A 23266-nucleotide genomic window follows, 5' to 3' on the forward strand; every position below is an offset into this window, starting at 1 on the left:
GGGCGGAGCGGGCGTGCGGCCTGCGCTGGGCTGCCGGGGCTTGCTGCCGTGTCACGGCGGGGCGCCCGGTCCCGGAGGGGCGGAGGCTGGCTGCCGGCCACTCGGGAGCTTTTCCGCGGGCCCAGGGTTAGTTCCGCCCTGACGGAGCCTGAAAGAGGCGGCCGAAGCAGGACTTTTGCTGTGTTCTGCAATGTTGCTGTACCGGTGCGTGTCCGTATGAGCCTTGGGGTCCCCCCCACGCACCCCATGCCACTTTTCTGGAAGTGTTTCCAACGCACTGAGCAAAAATTCATCCGAGCCATCAACTTGAGAGATCGTTACCTGTTGGCTGTGGCAGAATTACTCCAGGTCCTCTATGTCACTCGCTACAAACACTGCAGAGGTGTTTCAATGCCCTCACCTCGCTGTGGAAAAGGGTTTTTCCCAACTGCTTTGCCCCAAAGCAAGGACCATCTGGCCTTTCCTGGATCTTACTGCCCCGTGCCCAGCTGCTTTGCTGCTTATAGATAAACTCGTAGCTTTTCCTGCTGACTTTTCTTGCCTTTTGCTCCCCTGGGTGAACCCTGTTTGGGTTTTTTTTTGCTCATCATTCCAACATATCTGTCTCTGTGTCTTGGCTTTCATTTAAATAGTAAAATATCTGTGCTTTCTATGGCAGGTGGGATTACCTGTCCAGGCAGTCACCGAGTGTGGGCTTTGCCTCATTACCAGGGCTGATTTGGAAGAGGGAGCCAAGTACCGCCCAGCAGCAACTGTTACACGAGGTGCGAGACTGCGTTACATGAGGCGTGAGCACCCTGCGTCCAATGCTCATCGAAGGGCTGAAACCCCTCCCGTCTTCCTCAGGTACTCTGGGCCTCCTCACTAAAGGAGTTTCTTAGTGAGTCTGTCAGTAAGATCAGACAGGTGAAAGCTCTGATTTTGTGAGTCTGTTCATTAGATGGTTTGTCAGCTTTGTTCACTTACCCTCGTCGTCTTGGCCGCAGATAGCATAACAAATGTTTTAATGAATGAATCATGAATTATTCATGTACCTGTGTTTCCATGAGGTGTGATGAGCGTAGAGGCATTGCTGACTCTCAATTATCTGTGTGTGGATTAACCAGGTTGTGGGTGGTCTGTACCACAGACACTAGCTGAGGCAGCAGTGTGAATGCAGCTATATTGCTTCAAAGCTCACCTGGCTCCAATGGCATTAACAGCTGCTTTTGTAATATAACACTAACAAGTCCTACCAGACCTTTGCTGGCTCTGCACTGGATCACCTCAGGTTGCTGTGTACCACACTGCTGGAACAGGAATACTACAGAAGGTGCTGTAGTGGCCAGCTGCAGAGTGGTTCTGGGTAGGATCTGCTGCCTCCAACATCAAGTTATCCATGTTTGTCAGGAGGAATTCGGTATTTTTATTGTTATTCTGTGTATTCTGTTGCAAGACCTGTCATCACTGAAAAATCAATAGGCTATATTGGTCTAAATATATCAATATAGGAATATATTTCTAGTTTTCCTTAAAGACTTACATTCTTTTACATTTCCTGAAAACATTGATTCTGAAGATGACTTTATGCATCAGAGCCTAAAGCAGCAATAGGGCTATTTGTGACTTCTGAAGGTAAAAATTCCACAGCTGGATTATTGAAATTCCTCTATTCCTCAATCCTTTCATTTGAGAGCAGAGAAAATATGGAGAAGGAAATAGTTATGAATCAGCTTGATTGCAATTCAGTAGGAATTTTGAAAACTGGGTTTAACATCACAGGGGAAGAAGCATGCAGCGTGATGGGGTTTTGAAATTTCCATATTACCTACCTACATACAACTGCCTATCTATTTGCTTAATGATGATTTTTTTTTTTAAATTCTCAAAATGCAAGACACATCAAAAAATTTAAGAGAAACTATTCAGCTATGCAGTACCCCAGACTGTGATGTCAACCCTGTGAATTGCTAGCTTCTGGAAAACCAAGGTGTTACAGTCACCATTTGGCTTTGTTGTTCTGGAATACAATGCAACAGAATTGAACAACTGCAAACAACTCCCTGCCACCAAGGGGTTGCTATTGTAAGCTGTTACAATCCTCTACTAGACATAGTGCTGTAGTTCCCTCTTCTCTGTAGTTCTCCTGCTATGAGTCCTTCTTTTCACTTTTCTATGTTCCTTAACTCTTCCTGCGGAGCATGAGCCCTACGTTGCTTTCGTGGACTACTGTAGCATTTACTTTGAATGAAAAATACAGCATGTTTTATCAGCTTGCAAATTGTGGAAGTGATCTTCGCAGCTAGATGGCAACAGAAGAACTCCATCAGGCTTCCTTCAGTAAAAAGTGAGAAATGTAATGTTGTGAGAGCATTAAAAGCAGCTGCCTGACTTGAACGTCAGCGACAGTCTCCTTCAATTTAAATATTTGCAATAGCCATAATTAAACACTTAGTAACTGGCACTGAGTTAAAATAGAACCACATTACATAGTCTTACTGCTGTGCAGATTTTAATTCAGATTTATATCCTCTTTGGCTTTGTGCCTAGAGTAAGCCTTGTGATTTAAAGGCTGTTTTACATAGTATAGAAATTGTTATAAAGGGCAAATTATCTTCTAGGTGAGCAACAGAATTTTGACTTTTTCTGGAAGCAGCTCCCTAAAGAGATCGAACAATGTTCTCCTTCCACTGTTTAAAGACTGAAGAGATTCACATCTGCGAATAGAGGGATGGGCTGTCTGGGTCACTGAGGCTATCACATCTCTGGCTTCTGGAGGCTATCGCATCATCTAAACCTTCTGAACAGTTTTTTCCTTGTCCTCCAAAACCAATGTTGAAACTGGTGAACCTCTTACACACATTTACTGTCATATAAGAAGACATGTTAGAACTTGGACTGACCATGCCTTCTGAAAAGATTCACATGTCAACAAATGTTGCATGGGTTTTGTCCTCATTTTTATTCTTTTGGAAGATGAGCATAGCAAACCATTGCATAGTATACAATGATAACAGAAATATAGATCTCAACATTTTTACCCAGATATTTGCTATTCTGCTGTAGGAGCTTTGATGGTAAGGGTTCAGTTTCTTAAAGCTTTTGATTCTAACAAAAAAAAAAGTATCATTATAGCTTAAAAAGTAAAATCCTATTACAAACCCCCCCCCCCCATTTTTATTCTTTTGTGCCTGTATGACCTATATTTTTCTAATCACACTGTAAAGGTGAAATAAAGATTAAAATTCAACCTTGTAGTAAACAGGCACACTGGGAGATTTCCAGCAGGCCTGAATTTGTTCCAAATGTATTTTATTTTACTTCAGAGCGCAATATACAGACTGTGGCTCCACTTCTTGCTGCCTCATAGGCAGCCATTTTCTGAGCTGTTTCTCTGGCCATGAAGCCACGTTGAAGGATCTTGAACTGTCGTTCCCGACTCTCTTCCAGTTCTTTCCAGTGGTTCCATTGCAACGAATCCTGCAGAAAAGACACACAGATGATCACACTGCAGAGATGATAGTGGTTCTCAGAGGATACACTCAACTTCTATTTGATAATCTGGCTGGCTGGCAACACAGTTTATTTGCTAACATGATTGGGAAACTTGTCAACATCAAACTGGGCAGGATGAATAGAAAGGTAACTTGAGTGGGTTGCCCAGTTTAAGGTGAATTAAACACAGCTGCAACATTCCACAAAATGTTAAATCAAGATAAAACTACATCTCAATGGTTTGCTCCAGTGCTGCTACCTTGTGTTCTTTCTTTGCCAATAGTTTATTCTTGAAGCCATAAATGAACAGTTGCACAAATCCTGTCAGACTCTACTGGTTTACTGATTCAAAAGCTGGGTTCACAAGGGAGCATTCCCAAAAAAGTTCAGAACAAACAGAAAACTGCTACTTTTTCATCTACTTCTTTGCTTAAAATGATAGAAAAATACATTTTCTCCTATAGTCACACTAGCACCATTTTCAGCAATTTGCAGTTCCAACTTGAATAAAAGTCTGACCAGAATTGAGCCACTTTGCTGTAGTAACATTTGGATAGGGTCATGCAGAGCTGAACAGCACTGATGGAAGATACACCAAAACAGCTAAATAATTTATAGTAACCTTGAATTTTTTCTCTTTTTTGTTTTTTTTTTTTTTACAGATGTCTTAACATTTGAGCGGAACATAAAACCACTGTGGCATCTTTAGAGACTTACTGTGTAAAGCTAAGATCAAGAAAAAGACAAAATCTAACTTCAGCTTTTAAACCCTGGCTTTTTTTGCTTATGCATATGACACCACAGCACTCATACAGACCCACATCAGGTAGTTAAAAGTTTTAGTTGTGAATTTATAATTCCTCTTTGTTTATTTTAAAAATGTCTTGCATTTATAATTACATGGCTGCTTTCCTTTGAAGTTTCCATTTATTGCTTCTACTTTACTCTGGACTCCATTCAGCAAAGTGTTTAAGCATGTGTTAAAGACCTCAGTTCAGAAAGCCATCCCAATTTAGGAAATGCTTTCTTCAAATAGGTCTTCAGTGTTTTCTTTGCTGGAAGGGATAGACCTAGTTGCCTACATAAGCACCTACAGGTTTTGCTTGCCTGAAACAGCGATTCTGAAGGCAGCAAACATTGATACTCTGAAAGATTGCACTATTTTGATTTTTAAACTCTATACACTCGGAAAACGTAGTTTTCCTCTTCATTGAATTCAGCTTCATCTAACTTTGTCCCAAATAGGAAAAGAGTTATTATTATTTTAATGGATTGGGTGATTTAGTTCTAATTTTACATTGGGCTAGTATAGCTTTTAAAAGTGTTCCCATCATGACTGTTGACTGCAACGTTCCATATGCTGTGGTACATGTACTGTTACTGGTATATGAACCTCTTGGAAATGTTACACATGCATGAGGCAATGGCAGAGGCGGCAGCAGGTGCAGCAATTCCTCACTGCTTGTCTTTAGACCCTTGCCAAGGAAACACAACCAGTGTGAACCAGCATAAAGCCTACAGGCCTGTTGGTGCTTCATCTGATGTTGCGGGACCTGAGGGAAGGTGAGGTAAAAACCTTGGGAATGCTAAACTGGAACATGCCTTGGGTGAGAGGGGGTGAGCATTCCGGTTTGGTGGAATGGGATGTGTGGGGGAGTGAGATGCTGTTTCGATGGAATGAGAGTGTGTGGTATATGAGTGGGAAGCTAGATGTACGGATGAGCCCTGCTCTGTGGTAGCAGAATGTGTGACAAGAAGGTGAGGTCAAGGCCATGGTTTGGGAAAATCGTGCCTACGCAGGAAGCGGGGCATTGCTGTTGCCAGTCATGTATGGCACCATCTGCCTCTGCCCCCCTGCCAGTGCTGGCAGTTGAGCAAAGGTCTGTGAACAGCAGGTCTACTGCAAAGCTTTTCTCCTTATGTAACTCCCAGACCTTCCTTGATGCGATGCTGGTTTTCTGGGGGGTAATCTTTAAGAGTCCTGTTTGCTTTTTACGCTCCATTGTTTTTTCTACAATCTTTTTCTGCAGGTTTAAAATGCGTTCATCTTTCATCGGCCTTTCACCAGACTGGGATTTTCTTTTCTTTTCTTCTTGCCTGCAAAATCAAAAAGAAGCAGTGAGAAGGTAAAATAATATCAACCCACAGAATAAATCCATGTGAGCATATATTACCTTGAAAATAATGAATTTTCTCTTGCTTCTGGGAACCAGCTAGACTCAAAACAGGTTTAAATCACCTAGCTTGATGAACACGGTATTCACAACTTGCTTCTTGTTTACAGAACAGCATTACTAAACAGTATAGAGTAATTTCTTCCCACAGGATGCCATGATGACAATATCTGAAGTATTTAAAGCCTAACATGACATTCTTTAGCAAAAGCATGTGTAAAACCTGTGATAATACTGCAGCTTTTTGCTTGTGAGAACTATGGAGTTTTCCTTATCTGATCATTAGTATTCATCTCGATTGCTGTATTCCTTGGCAAATGAGAGATACTCTTTCCTGTGTAATCTCAATGCCCAGATTCAGAATCTATGAGATGATAGTGATGTATTAATTAAGGTTAGTGGGTCTAGGTGAGTGTAAATTGATAGCACCATGTGCAGCATAAAAGTTAGGCATAAAAGAGAGGTTATCAGATAGTCTTCCTTTTTTTTTCCTTCTGTTGTACCTATTTTTCTGTCCTCTGGAGTTTACATTTTATCTGGTTTGGCTTACTTTCACCAACTGGTGCAATTTACTCAAAACTTCTTCATGTAGGTTACACCACCTTGCATAGTGATTCACTTAACATCCAACTTTCTCTCTTATTCAGCATTGCCTTTGAATTGGGCTCAGTATGATGAAGCTGTAGTATTAATATTATGTCATGAGCAGCTGTGATTCTCTAGCCAAATTCAGAGCTAAAGTAAGTGTCAGATCTACCAAGAATATACATAATTATATAATATATAGCCAGGTTAGATCTGATGCCTTCTTTCAGCTGGCAAGGATAGTTTTGTAAAAGGTTCTTTTGTATTGTGGTGGTACAACATTACAATTGCTTTTATTGGAAACCAGATTAAGACCCCAGATGACCCAGAGCAGAGCGCACTGGGACATCATTGGCAACAGACAGGTTGCCCCCAGAAAGGTTTTACAACAGAACTCTTCCCTTATCTCTTGGGTCTTATAGCACAGTGTTTTCAGTATAAGACACACTCTTCTCAAGGAGGTGGAGGAAGGGGAAGAAGGAAGAAGTTCCTTCTGATGCTAAAACCACCAATTTGCCTTAAAAAGTGTCTGTATCAAGATTCCAGGGATCCGAACACTTCTTTCATCTTGGGAGAGATGGCTTTTGTCTGCTATGTTAGATTCATCTTTTCTGATAGAAAACTCCCGGTAATAGCAGGTATTCTTCAGCACAGCCATTCTGGACTACAGTTCCCAAAGTCCTCTGGAGTGGATGAAGAGATTTGGCCTGTGTTATATTCCGAAACGTGACTGTGAACTCTGAGTAAGGGGCACAGTTTAGCTTGGCTTCTCATTTCCAGTTGCTTTCCTGAGACGCTTCCTGAACCTCTCTGCTGTTTGTGTCACGCTGTCTGGTTAGGGTAACACTTCCTTATCCTCTTTAATATTGTAACATACTCTGCTACACTGAGATTAATTTTTAACACTATTCTGTAAATCTAAAAATTATGTACTATCATTTAATCTAATTGAGAACACGGATTATGTCTATTTGCATTGTAACAAGGCATTGCATTCCAAGGGATATAGGAGAATATAACAATAAGATTTTATGTAAACACTTGATGATTAAATATTGTCAGTGGAAATAAGCAACAAAACCTTTCATTACATGCAAATCCAGATTCTTGTAAATACAATTACAGGTAATACAGCAAGAGGTTTAACATCATGAAGCAGCAGCAGCTGCTTCTGAATTAACATTGTAAATAGTTGCTTATCCTCAGACTGATATTCAGTCCTCTTCCACATGAAGTCATGTGCCAGTCATCTACGCTATTCCAAAAAGCCTTCAGTCCCATGGATTTTCCGATGCCACACCACATCATTACAGAAACTCAAAGAGAGGAAGGAATGAAAAAAGAAATTTTAAACTTCTGATTTTCTGTGATGGTCAGTTGAGAACTTCCAGGACTCAAGATAGAAAAAACTAATAGGATCTTTGTCACCCCATATCACGTATTTCCTAAGGAAGTAAGGTAGTACCGAGTCAGAATGGGGTAGTACATAGTTAGGAAAATCCTCTCCAGATTCAATAGAAAATTATTTGATAATTTATGAAAAAATAAATATGCAGAACCCATTTTAATTTTACTTTTAAGTTTATTTACCAGCTACTGGTATTGAATGAGCACATTGAATGAAAACCAATCTTTAAGAATCATACTAGTTCCTAAAATGTAATGTCAAACCTTTGGTCCAAAAGAGAATTCGTTAATTTTCTTTTCTTTTGGTCTCTGATAAGAGTCTTCCATCCCTTTGTGAGTTTGCCATTATTAAAAGAAACATTTCCCTACCAAAGACTTTGGAAAATATTGTAGTATTTTTGAAGTCCGTATGTATTTGAAATGGTTTAATGAACTCTAGTTTTTGCTTAGTGACCTTGTCAGAAAGTATCTTTTAGTGTGGAGGAATAGATGAGATTCTTGAATGTGCTCAGTGTGGGCTGTATGTATAAACTACTCAAAGGAGGAAAAGTAAGAGATTAATGAAAGATTGAACAGAATATGGATATAAAAGCAAACTGAAAATTTCTTCATCTACCACTGATTTTGTTCTCGATTCGCTTTTGGTGTAAGCTATGTGTACAGTCAACAGCAGAAAGATATTGGCTTACTATGATCAAGTACAGAATAATTCCATCAACGATGGGTAAAATGTGTCTTTCTACTTAAAATAATATTCCAGGCATAGTAAACTGCAGTTGACATCCCATATTTGTTGTCTCAATGATTTCCTTAATGAAGATAATGAATTTTAAAAATATGTATTTTGTTACTTCACATTTCACAAACTTGTCACGGAGTTTGGCAGTCCAGTGCCTTCCTATTTACATATCCCTTGTAATTATTTAACTATCATCTGCCCTGCAATTTTAGCATCTGGCCAAATGGACTCTAAGTCCAGTAGGTCATCAGGCCTAGAACTGAAGGAGCAGCAATTCAGCGTTAAAGGTTTTCCTGTAGGAAGTGAAAACACCTGGAACAGTTGGATTAGGTGTTCTCAGCTGTGTTTAAAAAATGGAGAATCTGAAGATTTGCACAGAGAGTTCCTCCCGTAAACCACATTTTGCTCTTCCTTTACATTTTCAAACTCCACCTGTGCATCAAAAGTATAAGGAGATAGATGTATGAGAGCTCTCAGCTGACTCAATACTTGTAGGAGATAGATGGAGTAAAAATGGTTACTTGACCATTCTAGGCACCAAAATATTAACTTAGGCAGCTAGGACTGTATTTATAAGCTCACCTTACAAAATGGAGTCTTGTGCAATAAACACAAATATATTTTTAAAAGCAGAAGTAGGATTGCCTTATAGTGCAATAAACATTTTTTTTATTATTTCCTCATACTCTGCATCTCAGTGACTAGGGCTGTCTGTACTTCACAGTACTTTGCCTTTTTTCCGTCCTGCACTATATGTTCTTAGTTATTGCAGTGAGGAAAATGAACGTATCTAACTGTTAACAGTTCACTGTTAAGGGAGTCATTATTTTGACATTTAAGAACACTACACTGTTAGATTGATTACTATTTATACTAATGTGAGGGATCTAAGCTCTCAAAATCTGACTCCCTTCCAAAACAATTAACTTTTTGATCACCTAATTTTAGGTGTGGAAGTGATTGTTATTCATAACAGTGTTTTCCTCATTTGAAACAAAAATGATGAAGCTGTATGATCAAAGTTCATTCACAGAATCACAGAATGGTTGAGGTTGGAAGGGACTCAGTCACCTTCACAGTAAAAAAGTATTTCCTGATGTTCAGAGGGACCCTCCCTCTGTTTCCTCTTGTACCCCTTGTCCTCTCATGGGTCACCACTGAGAAAAGCCTGTCTTCTTTACAGCCTCTCTTCACACATTTAAATTTCCTCCTTCCATTTCAATGCTAGTGAAGAACTCATTACCAGCAGTAGGGACCGAGAAACCAAATCTTACTCCTTTATTGCAAACACATACTTCAGTATTTACGAAATTTGTGAAATTAAAGAAATCAGAAATATTACAAAGTACCAAACCAAAGTCCCTTATATTATTCAGCTTTTTTCATTATTCTAGGCTGTGTTTTCAAAGATCTGATGCAACAGCCACGTATAAAGATAGCATGGCACATGTTCCTCTGTTACATCTTTCCACCTCCATGTGCTGTCTGCCCCTTCCCTCAGTTGTGTGCTGCACCACAGGCTTGTGCTACCAGGGTGCCTTACAAGTTTTTGAGGATGAGGCTCCATTCTCCCCTTCTCACCCAGAAAAGGACTTTGACCCCTAAGTCAGGCCTGAACACTCCAAGGAGCTTGTTCTACTTGGAAAGGACCGTCACAGTCATCCATCCAGAACCCTCTCTTCTGCTTGTTCTCCTCTCCCTCCTCATAACCAACCTTCCCTCTTGTCCTCCTGCCATGGCTGCTTCCCACCGCTTCACACTACTTCCCACCACTCCTCACTTCAGGCCAAGAGAAAGGTGTTACACTCACTTGCAGTGCCCCTTGTCTAGGAGTGCTGGAGCACCGGCAAGTGGCAGGGTGAGAAAGGAGTGCTTTGCCACCTTGGCAAACACACCATCATCTGTAATCCAGTACTGCGACCCCAGCATGCTACACCATTGCCACAGTGGGAGATGGGGACATGGTGAACTTTTGTGTTGGTGGGATTCTGTGTGTCTTGCTCCTCATAACAATTTTCTGATTCTTCTTCCTTGTGTACAGGGAAGTCAAGGAGGATTAGTGTCAGTTCAGAGTGTTGCCCTGGAACAGCAGCTGCTGCCTTCATCTGGATGGTGCCCTGACTTGGAGAGGGGAGGAGGCTGGGCAGCAGGTGCTCTCATATCACTTGAAAATGAGCAGGAAAACAAACAAGAGACACGAGCAAGATCAGAAATAAGGTTGGCTTCTGCGTACCTTACGTTTATGCCAGTGGCTGGTGGGGCATGGATGTGCTACTGTGTGAGACAAACAAAAGGCTGGTGTGGTGTTCACTAGACAGGCTTGCAGAGGAGCCATGAATTGAGAATGTGAAGTTTTGTGAGGTAACTTTCCTCTGGACAGTTTTAAAGCACACAAATGATGAGAGCATGCAGTCCCAAGGCCACACTAAATCTAACCCAAAGTAAAACCGCCCACACCACAGATAATGTGGTTGAAGGAACCCTAGCACCAGCTGGTCTGATCTGTTGCTCGGTTCTTAGTGTGTTAAATTACTTGCAGTAATAGATGTGGCCTCACTGGAATAAAAGGGAATTGTACCTGCAGTATACAGGCACATACTTTAGTATATTATTAGCATGTATTCAAACACTTATAAATCTTTTAGTGCTCATGTTCGAAAGCTGAGAACTCACATGTTTGTCCACTTCATATGCCAGTGCTGATTTTCAAACTGTGTGAAATTCTAGCAATTAAAGGGACGTCCTCCCTATGTACTGAATTGATTCTTAAGCGTTCTGCAAGCACTCACGAAGCCACTGCTGTGATGGATGTCATGGCTTGCAGTCTATTAAAGGCTGATTTCTCTGTAATTTTTCATGTTCCGTTTCCTATTTTGTTTAATATAGCTCATTATATGCTTGCTCAATGTGCTGTTTTTGTGTTGATGTATGTCTGTTTGTAAATGATATTGAAAAGAACCTGCTTGGTAGGGACCCAATTAAACTCCAGTTGACACTAAAGCACGTTAGTGTAGCAAAGCTTTGCCACCATACTTTAGCTGATTAGCAGTAGCCTTCAAGATAATGCAATTTAAGATACGACGTGTAATTTTATATTGATGCATAAGGCTATCTTACAGGGAGCATTGGTAGGATTTGCTATTCTATCACTATAATTATGAATTTATTCTGTAAACATAAAAATTTGCTTTTTACATCTCCTGTGCAGTGTATCAATAATACAACCCAAGCGATTAATCACTCACACTGACTCAATAGATATTTCAGGATTCAGGATCTGTAAATCAGGTTTAACACACAAAGCCTATAGTTTGTTTAGAGAAAAATAAAAGCTGCAGCAAAGTGTCTAGCATTTGTAAATAGGCCAGCATGCCGTACTCCTATATTAACAGAAATAACACCATAGATTTGCATTTTAGATGAAAACGCATTAAATACACTCCCAAAGAACAACATTTCTGGTATAGTTTGATGATGCCTCTTTATAGTAGATGGTCCCAAGTTACATACATAGATTGCCTAGGAGCCACGAAAGGAAATGTCTTATAACATCTATAATGAAAGTTTATATTTTGTTTATAGGGAGAGCAAACAGGGCTCTGTTATAATTACTCTATTACTTACGATGAGTCTGAATAGAAGGTTGTAAATTAAGTGTTTAATTTCATTTGGATTCTACCATCTTTGGCATGCTGGTCTGTTCTAAAAAAAACATTTCAAATGTCAGGACAAAAAGTGAATCAAACTTAGCTTCTCATTCAGGCATTAGCTTATTTCAGGTTCAGAACAGTTTTAGATCCGAATTAAGCCAGAGAGTCTATTTTAAAGAAACCCAGCACTATACAAAATTCATAGGCTGCACATCTAGCATAACAAATGATTCTTTAAGTGAAACAGGTTTTATGTAGTATACAAGTTCTTAATGCCTAGTTTGCATCTAGTGGAAAGTGGTGGCTTGAGTTGCTCCCACAGGCTCTCACAACACTGAATGTTTAGCGATGAGAATGTATTTATTTCCAGCTCCAACTCCATTTCAGGTTCTTTAGTCTTAAAATCTTTCCTCTATATATGCCATAGAAGAGAGGGTCACTGATCTATGCAGTCAATCCAGTTATTGATTCATTAAATTCATTAAACTGTCTTCTTAAGCACTAACATAGTAAAACCCCAGTCTTTGGAGATTAACTATCAGCAACAAACCAAATTAGAGCTGGCACTAGTGAAAACTAGTTAAATGAATACATCAATACAGCCTTCTGTAACTGAGATTTAGAACTGAATGATAAATCAATAACATGAATTGAACTCTAAGAAGCCACCTTTGGTATCTCAGCAATAAACACAAATCTAAGACATGTCTAAAGACATGTGCTTTTAGCCTGATGATAGAATATGTCTTCAGAATGTCAGCCTGAACATCTCAACCTCACAAAAGGAAAAGGTGAAAGACAACTTGCAAGAAAACAATGGCAAATAGTCAAGATGCAGTAAAAATGGCAGAAGATCAAGAGATGCGCCATATTTTACATGTTTACACAGGCTTTTTTCCTGCTCAGCTTTATTTGTAAACAGCTTTAACTTCGATTCTGGAAGGGGCCTGTCTTCTGCATATGTGAAGCATCTATGATGGTCATGGATCCTTTATGACAATGAATAATAAATATGATAATGAATAATAAATATGAATAATGAATACAAAATTTGATCAGAGAGCCTGTAAGCAAAGATTTTTCTCTTTGATCTACTGCTATAAAATATTTAATTTATAACTTATTATTGTTATCAGAAAATCTCCTTCCTAAAATATTTTTAACTTATAAAATAAGGCCTGCCTTTTCACATAACAAACGAAGTTCAAGGAAGAAAACTATAGCCCAAATGTATTGGTTTAGATGAAAATGAGAAACCACCTGAAGTAGCAAGCTAGAATGATTCTAATAAAATCAAATTAGTTCTGATTAGGTGAAAAGGAACAGAAGAAAGGCAGAGCTTCTTTCTTAATATATAATATTGGTTCTGAATCCTGAGGCAATACTGTCAACATTAGCCTACAGAGTGTCTTCATCCATAAATCCAAAATGATGAAAAAGATTTGTTAAATCTGATGCAAATTATTTTCACGAATAAAAAGGAAATTCTGGCCCCAGTGTAATCCTTGACAAAAGTCACACTAATTTATAAACGAGCACTATTTTGCTCTCTACTTGTTTTTCTCCTCAAGGGGCTAGCAAAATTTTAACAAAGTTGCAACATCTTAAATACCACATGCTGTTTTATACTGACTTTAAAGCGGCTGCTCGTCCAAGTTCTGCTCTGAACAGGGAAATCTGGTCCAGTTTGTCTAGAAGAAGTTGTTCCTTAGCTTGTTTTTCATGAATTATCTGGTCTCTCTTCTCTTCCTCTGCTGCCTTCTGTGCTTCTCTGAGTAGAGCGAGGCGTTCACGTAGTTCCACTATTGACATTTCACAAATTAAACCATGGCCACCGGTCTAGAGAACATGAAATACAGGTTTAAATAACACTGTAAATACCAAGGGGAGAGTAGATGAGTAAAACCAGAATATTTTGATTGTGTTCCAAATCATGCTAAATATATTTGGACTTCAAGAAATGTAGGGATGGCCCTAACCTATTTACTGGCTGTTTTTAAGGTGTAGAGCTTATCTTTCGTATGTGTAAAAACACAAAGCTTTAGAACATTTCATGAAAAAGCGCTAAAATAGTAGATTAATCATAAATACAATATATTTGCTAAATACAAAAATTCTAGTTGACTTATCTTTTAGTTTTAATTAGACTTCTGAAGTTGTAAAATGTGTAAAACTGCATTTTTTTCAGTTTGTAAAACCAGAACGGACTTTACACTAAAAAATATGCATTTTTTGTATTTATCTATTTCCAAAGTATGGATTTGATCTATGATGGCATCTACTATTTTTACCCGAAAAGACTAGGACTAAACAATGCTTTGTACTCAGGAAATTCAGATCTCAATGCCCAAAGTTATAATATTCAAACCAGAATGTTTAATGATTGCTTTTTAAAATCCACCTCACAATGAGAGTGATAAACAGACTGATTCTGAGATGTAGTGAGAGACTTCTGCACCTTAGTTTGCATATGAAGACAGATAATTTCTAAACAGATTTGTAAGCACTTGACGTTTTCAGCCCTTGCTCTTACATATACTCTTTCTTTTCCTATGTCTATACATATATACATCTGCATATATGGAAAATTTGCATAAACCCGCACAAATACTGAGCTTCTGTGTAGCTTTCTTTGCAAAATTTAATCAATTTCACACCAACTAGTATTCTATTGCCCATTTAACATACATTTGGTACGCGTCTTTGGTTTGTATCTTGCACTATGGCATGTTATAATGGAATATATGGGTGCAGGAAGTCAAGATACTAACCTGGCTCTTGCTATACAGTTGTATAACATTAAGAGTGAAAGACTGGTTAGGAATTTAATCACAAGGACCTTGGTCTACTTAGTTCCATAGAACTAGTGACAGAAAATTAATGACAAAGTTTGGAAAGGATGAAGGGGATGGGGTGTGGAATTCAAAAGAACAACCACTCCTCCAAATTGTATTTCTCAGACTGATATTAAGTGGTAATGATAAACATATGTAAGTAAGTAAGTAAAACTCATTACAATCCTTTCAATGGAGAGACATTTTTCAGTTAAAGATCCTTCATTTTTTCAAGCAATCCTTTTTAGCAGGGAAAAAAAAAAGCCTTTGTATTGAATACTGAGCAAGTTGTTGACTGAACAGTAGCCACCTTTCTGCTTTTGAGCTTTTCACAAAACAGAACATGAAGGGGAAGGGAAAAAACCAAACAGGAAAAGAGAAGGATGCTGTGTCGTAGATAGATGCTCAGATTGTCAGTTTGGCTGCAAGAATTGACCTGGGTCCAGTCCCTCTTCTCTGGCCTGGGATGCCATCTAAGCAGTCTAGTCGGGTACTCATCCTCCAGTGATCCTTCTCTGGCTGTTCAGAGCAGTAAGTCCATGAAAGGGCCGGGGGGCAGGGGCAATAAAACCACAAAATAGAGTATGACAAATAACCAGGCTTGGCTTTTTGCTGCTACAACATTGGTGCTTAAGAGGGATTATTTTTGAGTCAATCTGGAGAATTTAATGATACAAGCTTGTCAGTGAAGGAGCATGTGTCTTGGGTGACCATCCCTGGGGACTCCAAGATTTCCTAGAGTCTCTCCTGCAGTTTTGGTCTCCATAGCTTCTTTTTCTACAGCTTCAAAAGTTGAGTCAGTAAGAAGAGATCATCACTGGTTTTTCACCTAAAGTCTGACTCTTCAGTTTTGGCTCAGTGGTTCCTGCTTCCACGCTTCTCATGTACCAAGTGTGACCTAAACAATGGTCACCAGTAGCATCAGTAGAAGATTGATAGAAGAGTTCAATATTAGGCAGTCTTTATTTTTGCATCTCTTTGAAAAATATGTACTACCATAGGTTACTGGAACAGTAAATGATCATTTATCTCCTCAGATTTCAATTTAGAGTAAATTTGCAAATAGCAAGTGCTATAACACCTGGCCTCTAATTTAAGCTAGTCAATGACCATCAAGTGTATTCACAGGAAGTGAAGGAAAATGTTTTGCAACAGAGCATATATATCAGTGGTAGTGCTTGAGCATGGCAAGCAGACACTGAAAAGGTATAGGAGAGAGAATTTCATAGAAACATAGAATGGTAGAGGCTGAATATTTTGAGTGTCTGCATTTCAAAAATATTCAGTGAAGACAGTGAAGTGGTTCCTAAAATATGAGCATTTGTATACTCATGCAGTAAATAATGCTGGTGTTCAAGCAACTTAAGTGCCATCAGGGGAAGAACTGGGTACTTCAAAAATTAGGAGAAGGAATGAGAATTTTATGAACACATACTTAATTTCACTAAGCCTGAAAAAGCCTTTTGTAGAAAGAAAAAAACAGGGCAAGCTATCACCAAAAGTGTATTAATTCACTCAGAGTACTATTGTAATAGTAAGTATACGGGAACTGTGAAGTTGATATAGAATCATAGAATGATAGAACGATTTGGGTTGGAAGAGACCTTCAAGATCCATGGTCAGGGACACCCTCCACTAGACCAGGTTGCCCAAAGACCCATCCAACCTGGCCTTGAACACTTCCAGGGATGGGACATCCACAACCTCTCTGGGGAACCTGTGCCAGTGTCTTGCCACCCTCACAGTAACGAATTTCTTCCTAATATCTAATCTAAATCTACTCTCTTTTAGTTTAAAACCATTACCCCTTGTCCTATCACTACAGGCCTTGGTAAAACATCTTTCTTCATCTTTCTTATAAGCCCCTTTATATTTCACAGAGAAATCTGTGAACTTGTGAGGATGGATAGAACATGTAATCACTTGTCAGTCTCTTTCTGAAAGATATCAGAAAACCCAGATCCTGTTGGCAAAATTCAAAGAAAGTTCAAGGGGACTCAGATTTAACTTACCATCAGAATATTCTTCCTGGTAAAATTTTCATTTTATAAACTTTGTGAAAGTTCCAGTTCAGATCTAACCTTTGTGTCATGGGGTCACTTTGTACTTAATGCTGTGCATCTAGACTGCAATATATCTGCATGCAGTACACAATTCCTCTGGATGTGTGAAACATATACAATATACATTTATGTAAAACCACTAGTTTTTCCTTTTGAGCTTACCTCAGTTAAATCAACAAACTTGTGTCTGACGCTTGGTAAAGACTCAATAGCTCGTATTTGTTGAATTAGTTCATATCTTTTCCTAAGCTTTTCCTCCTCTTCTTCTAAAGCTTGCCGAAGGAGTTCCCGATTTTCTTCACAAACTTCCTGAACTGAAAGAAAAGAAATAGTCTCTCTGAGCTGGTTGCATATTTTAACAAGTAGTCCGTCCGGAGGAAAATTCATATGCATTTCTGGATAACAATAATAAAACTGATCTAAAGTACCTGAGGGAACAGTCTGGCATTGGTGGGAGGAATGATTAGAGAAACAAATGAGTACTTCCCACCTCCACTATCATTCTATTCAACACATAAACATAGTGTATACATATATAAAGTAGATGCTTTGAATTACTGCTTTGTAATTTCTGTTCTAATTAGTGCATACTGTTTCATTATTTAATAAAACGATATTATACAATAGCATTCATAGTTTTTCCAGCTATACATATGACAGAAATCATTGAATTGCAAAGGCTGGTAGGCTTTGCGAGGCCATTTTAGAGTGGCTAACACCCTCTGCCCGCCTCAGCCTTTACTGATGCAAGTATGGAAATCCACAAGCAGAGAAAAGTCTGCTCACCAAAATACGCACAACTAGATGTACCATATTCATACAGTAGATGTTAACATGGCATTGCATTAGAATATATACAGCCATGCCAGTCAGAACAGCATTCTCCCTGGACTTCATTAGTTCATGTATTAACTGAAGAATTTCCTTTAAGAATAATGGAGGATGAGTAACATTATTTCCCTTCATCCTAACAGCTGGTCTGTCTTGGAGATGTTACATCCTTCTCCTTTGTGTCCTTCTAGGAGATGGCGTTTCTTTCCTTAGCTACAGTCGTCTTCTCTGGAGAAGACAATAATCTTGAGCCATGATTTTTTCACAGTGGTTGCTAGGCAAATCCTCTCTTAATGATATGAATCACAAGAAGCTGAGCTTCATAACTTGATTTGACAAAAAGTACAGTCATTCACATATGCTACTTTTTTAGATGGAAGGGACGGAAAGGAAGCTAGTTGTAGAACATTAGTGCTGTATTTCTCCCTTTTAAACAAAGAGTAATTCCCATAATCAGATGCTTAGAATTTCTGATCTACCCATTACCAACTTATTTCTGGAATTCATATTCATACATTCATGGGAATGTATAGCCTGGATCTTTCACTCAACTTCCCTTTCCTTTCTGTAAAAATTGTAATTGGCCCACTAAAATAAAGTAATTTGGGGACATTTGGCATCATCTCTCATTTTTCTGGCAATATGTAAATACCTATCCGCTGTTTGTATTTCTGGAGCTTTATTTTTGCTTGCTGTGCATTCTTGTGTCCTTCCACGACCTGTTCCACCAGCTCTCTCATTTCTTTCTGTTCCTGTAGACGTTTTTCTGCATACTGGTGCATCAGTTCCGCTTTCTAAATCCCAAACAAAGAGGTGAATAAAATTCCTGATAACTGGGGAAAACATAGAGACCCAGATTTAAGCTCCTCTCTTTATGTTTTATTTACCCACAACAGCCCTCCATAACATTTGCACTGCCATTTTCCAGGATTCCTTCTCACGTTTCTAAAAGCAGACAAAAAAAGCCATCTCTGGGTCTGGTTGTGAGATACTGAGAAGAATGACAATCTAATACACAGCTGGTTGGGTACCTGCAGGATCTTCTTGGGCCTAAAAGTCATATCTCTGTAACATACAGAAAGTCCACTTTCGGCTATCACGTTCCTTTCTTTGTCAGAAGAAATGAACAGGAAGCAGGAAACTGGATGTTCCCAGACTAGATTCCTTACTGTACTTTTTGTTTTAGATGGAAAACTAGAGTTTTAAAAGAAGGAGAGGGTCAGCATGACAGCTGTTGGTGAATGGAGAACTGGTGCTCTGCTAAAGGACAGAGAAGGAACTCATTAAGTAAGTTTCCCTTTTGCAGCGTGGCCTTTATGAAAATCTTGTACATTTGTGGTTGCATCTTAAGTTGCTGAGACACTGCAGAGACATCTGTGAGTTGTGGCCAAGAGAAAAGTACTGGCTGGCCTACAGGGCATAGCAGCGAACTAGGCTAATAGAAAAGAAAAGCCTGTGATATTTACTATGAAAATTTTGAAATCTATAGTGTTAGTTATTTCTTGATCACTTGTTTAGTTTATAGGAAAAGCACTGGAAAAATGTAATGTGAGTTTGGGAAAAAATGAAAGGATCTAACAATGTTTTTGGGAAACTGTGATTTGCCACATTGGAAACTGTGAAAATATTTCTTGGCATAGATATTCTGTTTTCCATATATAGAGATCCAAAGAGGGTTCTCTGCCTGAATTTTCCCCTAACGGAGATCTAGACATGTCATATAAAATGAAGTAAATTGAATTATATCAGTTTAAGAAAACAAATTCTTTCATATTTGTGGCGCTCATTTTAACAAAATAATGACATTAGTCATATATTGGTGATTTTGTTGCAAATGGTGCTTAGTATCTCAGTATCTGCTCAAAAAGGATATTCACAATGACACGAATATAGTGGAGAATGCCTTAACCTTCTGTTTTATTCAATTTACTTCGTAAGTGTTATCAATCAAATTAAACTCTTGTAAAAAGTACTTTATAAGAATTGCAGTGTCTGGAAGTTATAGCACTATTTTTCCATTGTTTGCAGACTCCAGTGAGTCAAGACACTGTACAGAACTTTTGCACCTTCTTATAGTAGGTACCATCTGTGGTATGTTTTGCACTGATTGAATGTAAGCAAAATTTGAGCAACGCTGTATGTATTACCTCTTCTCTCATTAGATCAGCTTTCTTCTTATTTTCTTGAATTACATTCTGATGGGCTAGAACTGCCTCTTCATGACTCAGTTTCCCTTGCAGCCTCCTACACTCTGTTTCAGCCAGCTGCTCTTCCAAATCTTTTCCACGCATCTGTTTTTGCCATTCCAAGAATTCAGATGGGTCTCCAGCCCCTCGTAGCAAATTTTCAATTCTGCAAGAGAGAAGAAAGAGTATACGATTCTAGGAATCTGGCTGTGCAGCCCTGCCTTGGTTCATAAAACATTTCTAGTAGTTTGTTGTGATATAAGGTGTTTGATCTCTGCAGAGAAAAAAGGCGGTCATCGCAAAGTCATTTCACAGATATATTTATTTCCAGTCTAAGAGATGTTCCTACTGTGTGGAAAGCCTGGGAAAGCCAGGCTGGAAGAAAGTGCGTGAGGGCATGGCCCCAAAAGTTTTCAGTAAAACAAAGCCCCAAGAGAGGGCAAACTTTAGCTACATATGGATTCTCATAAGGAGCAAGGAGAATCAGGCTGAAGGTATGTACATTTTCTCAGAGGATTACATTGCTTAGAGTTAGAACAAATAACTTTTCTCTTTGGTAGTGTTCTTGATCACTTTAACACAGAGAACTAAAAATTTTTCTGCTTAATTCTAGTTCTGTTTTGTATTTTGTCAATTAAATAATATTGCTGCAATGAGGCAAAGAAGTATTCAACTATTAAGCAAACCTACATTCTTATTTTTTGTGCTTGGCTGAGAGAGAAAAGCATAGCAAAGCCCTGGGGCAGGCCCATCAAAGTCCTGCAGCAGAGGATTGAACAAGACAAGAATTGGGGCAGAGACACAAAAATACAGTGAATTGTGCCTTACTGCTGCTCCCCAATGCATACATATAGATGTATCTGTTGTGTGTTAAATGCAGCTGAAGATTAAAACTCATTAATATAAAATAATGTTAAGTTATGGGGAAATCTATTCCTTTGCTGAGTGGAACAACATTCTGCCAGATAGAATGAACAGTATCATATGTAATATAAAAAAACCTCAATATACATACATAGCTGATAACAGAACCTGAGTGATGCATAATATCTTACTGCTAAAATCCTCATCCATATACCAAGATTTGCTAGGTCCAAAGACCAAATCCAACCTTAGGCAGTCATTCCAGGATTTAAAATACTAACAATATGTAGTCCTTAGCCTGCTAAATCCGGTGGATTAGAAGTAATACTAAATCAAGATGACATGATATAGGTTTTATATTTGTTAAAATTTTTAGTGAAAATGTTCTGTGATTCTAGTTATAGAATACAACCTGCAGTGGCCATTCAGGAGTCACCCTCTCCCTAGTTACCGTCAGCTGAAAACCTGTGCTGCTGAATAAGAATTCCTTATGCCGGAGGAATCCTTGTATCAGGATTTCCGGTGTTCAAAGACAGCTCTGTTACAGTGCAACCATGTAACATTGGATCAGACTGCAGTGAAAAGAGCTGTGTCAGGAAGAGCTATGAAAAGTCCTGTTGTGTGTGTAGTTTCTTCCTGGGAGCCACATTTAAGCTGACGTTAACAGCCTTTGTCCTTGCCCAAGCTACGCTGAAGGTACGCCTGCACCCGGGCTAGTACCCTGTTGACCCTGCCTTGTTGACGTGGCTTCCTGGCTTGACCTCGGCCCTGACTCGTCACTGCAGACTCCTACAGCAATCACTGGACCGCTGGCTGACCCTGCTGTCTGTGCCTGGATCTGCTCCACTGCCTTGCCAGGGTACTGTGGAACTGAGCTGCTGTCAGTGAGGACATTGTCCTTGCATGCCTTGCCATCACCCTCAGCTCCTGGCTCATCTTGCCTTGTGGAGCAGCACACCCTTAGTCCTCCATATCTTACTGTGATAGAAATGGACAGGTATTTTTATATACATATAAACAAGTTTTATATACATATAAACAAGTTCAAGTATCAAATTTGGCATGCAGTTGGCCACAAACCATTTTAAAAAATGGAGGTATATGAAATGATTGTGCTTAATATATATGCATCTTTTATAATGGACACAGAAATAGATGTGTATTTGGGTTATTATTTATTCTGGAGAATTGGAATAAATATAACAAGTAATCCTTACTGGAATTTGCAAGTGGATAGTAGCCAGAGTGCTAAATCAGGATACAGCTACAATGTATAGCATCTACAGTAAAAAAAAGACTTTCATTTCAGTCCACTTTTCTCTTTATTTGTCAACCGTGATTATAGAATAACTTCCAAATGCTGTACAACAGATCCATTATTCTAGTTTACCTGGAATTTACTTAGTTATTTTTAATGTGGTTAATTATTCTATATCCAGGAATGTGAAAAATAATCTGAGAAAGAAACATGATTATACATACCTCTTGAGCTCCTGTTCCATTTTCTGCTGATAGAGGGCACCCTCTCTTAAAATAGCTGCAGCATTTAATTTAATAGGTATATTGTCAATCTGTCAGGAAAGGGAATGTATATACTATAGTTAGTAATGTAAACCATAAAACAGAGTATAAAAACATTCCAATGGGTTAAATAAATCGACCTAAAACAGCATAAATTTTGCTTAAAGCATTCATCTAGCATTAATCTGACATTCACAATGAAATTGCATGCTGTTCATAAACCACTCAAGCTGCTTAAGAAATCAGCAAAGTCCCCCAAGTGGATTATAAATTTGTAATCACTCTTGGACCATGTCAAATCCCATAGAATGTGTTCACTTCCTTTCATTTTTTTCAGTGCTCATATACATAGTGTGCAGGGATTCCATCTGCTTTGGACAAAGAAAATAAACTGCTTCTCGGAAAGACAGCAAGTTAGCCCAAACCATTCAAGTAAAACATAAGCAGTACCATTCATAGGAAGGCATCAGAAGTGTTTTACCAATAATCACTATTATAACTTCAAAATATTTCTAAGACAACTGGCATCACCAATTGCCATATCCATTTTCTAGATAGTAGAAGTGAAATACAGTTCTCAGTGACTTGCAGGCCTCATGGTGTAACTTGGACTAGATCCCGTGGCTGCTTTGCAGTTCTTCAAAGTATTGCCTTAGGACTAACTCCCAGACAACCTCTAAATACTGAGGGAGGAAGGGAACAACTTCTCTGTCAGTTAAAAATGTTCCCTGCACAAGTAGGCTATTCAGAAAAAAATAGATCACCTTTGCAGACACATACAAGAGACCTGATCTGAACCAAGGCAGAGCAGCGCTGGTGGGATAAGAACTAAGATCATTCCTGCAGAAAACAAAGCTTAGTCATGACATGTTTGACCTAAATCCAGTCAAGTTCTGTGTTCAGAATCCAAACATGTATTTAAATTCCAAACTAACAGC

The 23266-nt window shown here is 38.8% G+C and overlaps 1 protein-coding gene and 1 long non-coding RNA gene across 6 annotated transcripts in view; one reads left to right on the forward strand and one right to left on the reverse strand.

Annotated features, from left to right (window-relative positions):
• Positions 1–21: 21 nt before the first annotated feature.
• LOC142601787 (uncharacterized) lies at positions 22–11712 on the forward strand. The gene is made up of 5 exons (XR_012835431.1): positions 22–204; positions 712–846; positions 4137–4300; positions 5505–5600; positions 10421–11712. It is a non-coding gene; the product is annotated as an uncharacterized LOC142601787 (long non-coding RNA).
• CFAP99 (cilia and flagella associated protein 99) overlaps positions 2923–23266 on the reverse strand; it is a 60926-nt gene continuing 40582 nt past the window's right edge. For all 5 annotated transcript variants that reach the window (XM_075752655.1, XM_075752658.1, XM_075752656.1 and 2 more), the window contains 7 exons: positions 22290–22378; positions 19905–20109; positions 18410–18551; positions 17089–17240; positions 13663–13868; positions 5409–5571; positions 2923–3459 (listed from right to left, as the gene is read on the reverse strand). In XM_075752655.1, coding sequence (XP_075608770.1) covers positions 3292–3459; positions 5409–5571; positions 13663–13868; positions 17089–17240; positions 18410–18551; positions 19905–20109; positions 22290–22378 — 1125 coding nt within the window. In that variant the 3' untranslated portion in view covers positions 2923–3291. The remainder of the gene's footprint in view (positions 3460–5408; positions 5572–13662; positions 13869–17088; positions 17241–18409; positions 18552–19904; positions 20110–22289; positions 22379–23266) is intronic.

This window comes from Balearica regulorum, chromosome 4 (genome assembly GCF_011004875.1).
Source record: "Balearica regulorum gibbericeps isolate bBalReg1 chromosome 4, bBalReg1.pri, whole genome shotgun sequence".
NCBI lineage: Eukaryota > Metazoa > Chordata > Aves > Gruiformes > Gruidae > Balearica > Balearica regulorum.